At 60.1% G+C, this 7052-nt stretch overlaps 1 protein-coding gene across 5 annotated transcripts in view; it reads left to right on the forward strand.

Moving 5' to 3' along the window:
- RERE (arginine-glutamic acid dipeptide repeats) overlaps positions 1–7052 on the forward strand; it is a 439014-nt gene extending 431962 nt beyond the window's left edge. For 4 of the 5 annotated variants that reach the window (XM_077763853.1, XM_077763852.1, XM_077763855.1 and 1 more), the window contains 6 exons: positions 1–556; positions 666–888; positions 1210–1933; positions 3429–3575; positions 4031–4211; positions 4515–7052. The exon at positions 1–556 is cut by the window's left edge and continues 760 nt beyond it. In XM_077763853.1, the coding sequence (XP_077619979.1) occupies positions 1–556; positions 666–888; positions 1210–1933; positions 3429–3575; positions 4031–4211; positions 4515–4548 (1865 nt within the window). In that variant the 3' untranslated portion in view covers positions 4549–7052. The remainder of the gene's footprint in view (positions 557–665; positions 889–1209; positions 1934–3428; positions 3576–4030; positions 4212–4514) is intronic. The other variant, XM_077763854.1, reaches the window with a different exon arrangement.

The following is a 7052-nucleotide window of genomic DNA, read 5'->3' on the forward strand; positions in this document are numbered from 1 at the left end:
CCCCCGCCCCCCTCCCCGGGCCCTCGCCCTTCTCCATGAACGCCAACCTCCCGCCCCCTCCGGCGCTGAAGCCCCTGAGTTCACTGTCCACACACCACCCTCCCTCGGCCCACCCACCTCCCCTGCAGCTCATGCCTCAGAGCCAGCCCCTGCCCTCCTCCCCTGCCCAGCCCCCGGTGCTGACCCAGAGCCAGAGCCTGCCCCCTGCTGCTGCCGCTCACCCCCCAGCGGGCCTCCACCAGGTGCCCCCTCAGCCCCCCTTTGCCCAGCACCCCTTTGTCCCTGGGGGACCCCCTGCCATCACTCCTCCAACCTGCTCCTCCACCGCCACCCCTCCTGCGGGACCTGGCCCCTCGGCGCAGCCACCCTGCTCTGCCACTGTTTCTTCGGGAGCCAGCGTAGCCGGGGGGACAGCCTGCCCGCTTCCCACCGTCCAGATCAAGGAAGAGGCTCTGGATGATGCCGAGGAGCCCGAGAGCCCGCCACCCCCTCCCAGGAGCCCGTCCCCTGAGCCCACTGTGGTGGACACCCCCAGCCACGCGAGCCAGTCAGCCAGGTACGGCCTTCCCCGGCGCACGGGCACAGCCGGGGCAGGGACAAGCTGGGCGGCTGGGGCAGGCGGAGGCCCCAGCAGGGCCCCAGCCAGAGGTGTGACCCTTCTTCAGGTTCTACAAGCACCTGGACCGTGGGTACAACTCCTGCGCACGGACAGACCTGTATTTTATGCCTCTGGCGGGATCCAAACTAGCCAAGAAGAGGGAGGAGGCCATCGAGAAGGCCAAGCGGGAGGCTGAGCAGAAAGCACGAGAGGAACGAGAGCGCGAGAAGGAGAAGGAGAAGGAGCGCGAACGGGAGCGCGAGCGGGAGCGGGAAGCGGAGCGAGCGGCCGTGAGTTGGGGTCGATCGGGCTCGTGGGCTCCCTCGGCAGCCACACTCTGTGGCTCACTCTCTTGGCTACACGCTCATGTGCCTGTGGGTATTGGCTTTTCTCTCAGATGCAGTGTCCCAGCAGGGTCCGGACTGCGTGCTTGCAGCCCGAGCCTGTCCTTCCCAGGCCGTGCGTGTCCTGGGCCGTGGCCGTGGCTGGGGTTGGCTCCTGGTGTGGGGGTGGAGGGACCAGGCTGGCTGGTCAGTGCAGGCTGGCGGCGGGGCCAGGCTCAGACCCCGGGGCAGCTGGGCACCTGCCGCTCACACCCTCCCTCCCTTCAGCAGAAGGCGTCCAGCTCTGCCCATGAGGGCCGCCTCAGCGACCCCCAGCTCAGTGGTCCCGGCCACATGCGGCCATCCTTTGAGCCGCCACCGACCACCATTGCTGCGGTGCCCCCGTACATCGGGCCCGACACGCCCGCTCTTCGGACTCTGAGCGAGTACGCTCGGCCCCACGTCATGTCGCCCACCAACCGCAACCACCCCTTCTACATGCCCCTCAACCCTACTGACCCCCTGCTGGCCTACCACATGCCCGGCCTCTACAACGTGGACCCCACCATCCGCGAGCGGGAGCTCCGGGAGCGCGAGATCCGCGAGCGCGAGATCCGGGAGCGCGAGCTGCGGGAGAGGATGAAGCCAGGCTTCGAGGTGAAGCCCCCGGAGCTGGACCCCCTGCACCCCGCCACCAACCCCATGGAGCACTTCGCCCGGCACAGCGCCCTCACCATCCCCCCCACCGCGGGCCCCCACCCTTTTGCTTCTTTCCACCCGGGCCTGAACCCCCTGGAGAGGGAGAGACTGGCCCTGGCGGGCCCCCAGCTGCGGCCTGAGATGAGCTACCCCGATAGACTGGCGGCCGAGCGGATCCACGCCGAGCGCATGGCGTCGCTGACCAGCGACCCCCTGGCCCGCCTGCAGATGTTCAACGTGACTCCGCACCACCACCAGCACTCACACATCCACTCGCACCTCCACCTCCACCAGCAGGACCCCCTCCACCAAGGTGGGTGCCCCCCAGGCCGGGCCGCGGCAGGGCGCTGTGGGGCTGGGGTCCGGTTGGCAGGGTGCAGGCCAGACCCGGGCAGAGCCGCTCTCCAAAGGCAGAGGCAGTTCTTTCCCGAAGGAATCCCTGATTCCTGACAGACCTGAGGACGTCCGGCAGCTGCCTGGGAATCCGCAGCCTGCAGTGTCCTGGATGAGCTTCGCTTCTTGGCCCTGTGTCCCCGTTGCCAGGAGAGCAGGAAGCAGCCTGTGCTCCCCGCGGCGGGTTCGGGGCGGGAGGCGGGGCCTTGGAGCCTTGGAGGCTAAGGGGACACCAGGGAGGCTCTAGGGGATCTTTGAGAACTAAAAGGGATGGTCCTGTTCCCCATAAGCGGTGGGGGTGGCATCTGGGCCTCCGCCAGCTCATCGGGTCAGGACCACCCCGCTCTGTCCACCCTGGGAACGAGTGCTCCCTCGGGCCTGCTGACCGGCCAGTGGGGGTGGGGGGCGCTGTGCCTGCACCCAGGCCCGGGGCTTGCCGTGGGGTCCCGCGGCACAGCCCACGTGCAGGACTCCCGAGTGGGCACACCTGCCTCTGTACCGGGGAGGAGGGTGACGGACGGAGCAGGACCGGAGGCGGGGAGGACAGCGTTCTGGCTGCGTGCCCGGCCCTGGCACAGGGCGCTCGGACTCCATGCAGCCACGTGGTTCTGGGGAAGCCCAGGGGCTGTCACACTGACCCCACGGTCCTGACCCCTGGAACCTGGATGCCGCCCGGCGTGGGCCGTCTGAGCCCTAGTGTGATCAGTGGAGGTGTCCTAGTGTCGCCTGAGGACAGGCACCCATTCGATCATACAGCAGTCGTTTGTTTGACAGACGTTTAACTGAGCACCTTGATGTGTCGGGCACGGTTGTCCGTGCTGACAACAGCCCTGTCCACGTCACCTTCCTGGTCTGGACGCCGTGCGGGAAGAGGGGGCAGCCAGGGGCGCGGCTGCAGTTAGAGAGCTAGGAACGCTCGCTGGGGCGGCAATTCTGAGTGGGCTTGAAGGCGGACAGGGACGTCTGCAGGGGCAGGGCGAGCAGGGGCAGCGGCCTGAGAGGACAAAGCAGGGCTTAGGGAGCCTCACCCTGCCAGCTTCAGGGCAGAGGGCCAGGGAGGAAGCTCTGGGCCTGACAGGTGCGGGGCAAGCCTGGGCCGTTGGGCCGGGTGGGCTCTGATGGTCAGGGGTCCTCGGCGAGACGGCGTGGGGGAGACTCTGCCTCTAGCCGTGCTCGGGGATGAGAGGAGGAGACACAGTGTGAGAAGCCAGCTCTGTGCCTCCCCGGTACTTTCTGGAACCTTACTACAGGTCGGGGTGGGGCCAGCAGCTGCCGGTCAGGACTTTTGGTGGCCCTGGTGGCCAGGAGCCGGCCGTGGCCAGGAGGAAGTCACCAGTAGTTACGGCAGAGGAGGGCGTACATGGGAGAGCCTGGCTCCCTGCGCCGCCCACATCCGACTTCTGCCCCTTTTTCAGGTTCAGCAGGCCCAGTGCACCCGCTGGTTGACCCCCTGACCGCTGGCCCTCACCTGGCTCGCTTTCCCTACCCCCCTGGCACCCTCCCCAACCCTCTCCTTGGACAGCCCCCCCATGAGCACGAGATGCTTCGTCATCCAGTTTTTGGTAAGAACGCACCTGGGGAAGGAGGGGTTCGGGTCCAGGTACCTGATGTCCCCGTTCATCCATCCATCCAACCCCCTCTTTGGCAGATACCTGGTAACATTTTCAGAGAGTGAAATGAGGGTGGATGAGTGTAAACGCATGAGAGCCAGGACGAGGTCGGTGCCACATAAAGGGATAACAGGGGTGTTGAATTTAAATTGAGGGGTCAGGGTGGGCCCCTGTGAAGAAGCGCCCGAGCCCTGAAGCCTGAGAACGAGGGAGTGTGTATTCCATCTGTCCTCCCCCGACCTCCACCCGGGGGCCAGGGGATCGCAGGGGCCGTGCTTGGGGGGCTCTGCTCCATGGGCCCCTGTGGAGTAAGTAACTGCCACCTCCTGACCTGACCCCCTCGCCAGCCTCGCCCCGGCCACTCCCCTGGCCTTCCTGTGTCAAAAAGCTCGTTTTGTGTTTGACAGGTACCCCCTACCCCCGAGACCTGCCTGGGGCCATCCCACCCCCCATGTCTGCGGCCCACCAGCTGCAGGCCATGCACGCCCAGTCCGCAGAGCTGCAGAGGCTGGCCATGGAGCAGCAGTGGCTGCACGGACACCCCCACATGCATGGCGGCCACCTACCAAGTCAGGAAGATTATTACAGGTGAGGGGGGCAGGGGGGCCAGAGAGGGGCTCGGCATCTGATCCCGGGCTCCCACCTGTGGCCATGGACCCAGCCTAACGGTCCCCCCTGCTGGCGGTACCCACAATGTGCTTCTCCCGTATCCGCGAAGGCCGTGCGGGCTCTGGCAGAGACGCCACGGGGCCATCCTGATGGGAGGGAGGCCAGGGGAGGGTCGGCTGCATGGGAGGCCGCTCCCGCCATCTGGACCCTCGAGCTGCGAGCCTGGTCACACGAGCCCAGGCCTGGTGTTGAATATTCTCTCCCTTTTTTTTTTCTTTCTAGTCGACTGAAGAAAGAAGGTGACAAGCAGTTATAAGTTATTTATTTGTTAACGCTGGCTGTGGAAACCCCAGTTCTTGGGGAGGAGAAACAGGACTTTTTACATACCATACGAGCTACAGAAGCAAAAAGAATATCTTCTAAAGATTTCTTTATATATTTAAAAACCCCACAACTAAAGATGTTATCAGCATAATAGTGTTTGTTTGTAGAGAGGATTCCTTGAGACTGGTCTGGTCTCCCTGCATGACAGTCCCCAGAAACTTAGTGAGGCCTGGACTGGACTGAACATTCAGAAAACTTTCCCTGCAATCTTGGGGTTTGGCTTTAGTTTTCTTTTCCTTCCTTGATTTCTTGGTAGGTGCTAGAATCCAGTTCACACCCTTCACTGTGCGTGCAGACACACTCGGTCACGTGTGTTCCAGAACCCATGAGGTTTGCAGATAGGTGGCATAGCAGTTTGGAATCCAAGAGCTATAATTTTTAAAAAAACTTTTATTTTAATACATTGTAGGAAATCTTCATAATTTGAGAAAGTTCTGCAGCATGGCTTTTTACGTCTGTAAATAAATAATTTTAGAATGGCATTTTTTCCTTCCACAAACTATTCTGATCTATTTTTTCCAGCCATGTCACTAATTGTGAATTCCTACCAGCTATTGACAGAATACAGAGTTGATTTTTTAATAAAAAGTTATATATAATTATCCCTTTAATTAAAGGGAGCAGATGGGCGTTGCTAATTACAAACGGGCAGGAGCTTGGGACGGGGCTTGGTCGCAGCAGTGAGCACCCAGGGGCTTGCAGGGACGAGGTTACAAACCGTTTCTTTGTTTTGCTGCCTTGATTTTCACTTCTGTGTGTTCTTAGCCTGTGCTTTGCCAGAGGTGCGGATATCTGTTAGCTGGAACCTTTTGTATCTTGTACCAGGAGCGCCGGAGTTAAGTGTCCACCTCGCTCTGTCTCGGCAGGATAGAAAGCGCATGTTTGCATGCGTCCGATTGTAGACTTCCGTATATATTTCTTTGCACACACGTTTGGTTATTCTGGATGAACTGCCCTTTTTAAGTACTCGGACAATTTCGCAGACATTCTAAAAAATTCAGGAAGAAAACGATTCCCTACGAATAGCACATGCTTGCCAAAGGAATCTGTTAGAAACTTCCCCTGCTGTGTGTGGTGAGGCTAGGATCTTCCCACACAGAGGCCAGGCCACCCCTGCTGCACGGCCTGAGGCTGCATTTGAGGGGGGCAGGCCCCGGAGTCGGCACGGTTGTGGCGGTGACCCACATCAGGCGGGGGACACTGTTTGAGGCCCACTCTTGCTCTCGTTCCCGGTAGGAACGGTCTCCTTCTGCCAGGGAGCCGCCCCTCTGAGGGAGACCCCCGTCCTTCCTGGTTGTGGACGTGACGCCCGTTCTCCAGAGCGGGGCAGGGGCATCCGGGGCTGTCTGCACCTGTTGGCGAACTTTTCTGTCAGGATGTGACCTTTCCCTGTTCCTGTCCCGTCAGCCTGAGAGTCGCATCCGGGAGCTGCGGGGTGACGAGAGCGCGGGTGGGTCGGTGGGTGTGCGGAGCGTCTAGGGCCGGAGCCTAGATGGAGTAGGAAGAGAGGCTGCCGCTCTGACCCAGACGCCGGCAGGTGTGAGCTCACACTCAGGTTCCGGATCCAGCCTGCCTCAGGGCCATTCCCAGCTGCTGTTAGAACTATGTTTGGTTTCAGTCGGGACAGACAGGATGGTTTCGTCTGTTGGAAATGTTTGTAGTTCTCTCCTTTGATTTTTCTCTCGTTCCAGTTCTGCCTTAAATTTAGCTCCTTAGAGGGGAGGCGAGCTCAGATGAGCCCAGACTTGGGGCCTCACGGGCAAGAGGCACCTATTTCCTCCGGGGTCGGGCGGCTCTCCTGCGGCCCCTGTGCCGACGCCCGCACCTTCTCTGCCGTCTTTGGTTTCCTTTTGGTGGGACACAGCGCCTGCCGTTCAGTTGAACCTTTACCGCCCCTCTGTGTCCCCCGTTTTTCCAAAGAAGAGACAGCGCAGTACTTGGAAGTCTCTACTTGAAAACTGTCTGCAGGCGTTTTCTTGTTCGGTTTTGGTTTTTCCCCCATTTCCCAGGGTGAAGCACTGAGATTCTTCCATTTAAAAACCTACACCCCGCAGCCCTCACCTGGTCAGCCACACTCGGTTTAGGAGGCCCCAGACCTTCACAGTGTCTTTGAAGCCCGACCCCTTGGTTTCCTTTCGGATTTTCCTTCCTTTTGTTTGAAGTTTGGTTTTGCTTTTCGGTGTTTTGTACGTATCTTGTTGAATGTTGTCGAGATTGAGCTTCGTTTCACTGCAGCAGCGGAGTGTACATTCTGATTTGCTACGTTTATATATATCTTGAAGCTAAATGTATATATAGTAGTTTGCCATGAGATAACACAGTGTGAACAGAGTAGGCACCCAGAAATCGTGACTTCTGTGTTCTCTCCATTTTGAGTATTTTGTAATTTTTTTGGAATATTTGTGGACATAAATAAAACCAAGCTACACTACAACA

Source organism: Crocuta crocuta, unplaced genomic scaffold (genome assembly GCF_008692635.1).
Source record: "Crocuta crocuta isolate KB4526 unplaced genomic scaffold, BGI_CrCroc_1.0 scaffold13, whole genome shotgun sequence".
Lineage (NCBI taxonomy): Eukaryota > Metazoa > Chordata > Mammalia > Carnivora > Hyaenidae > Crocuta > Crocuta crocuta.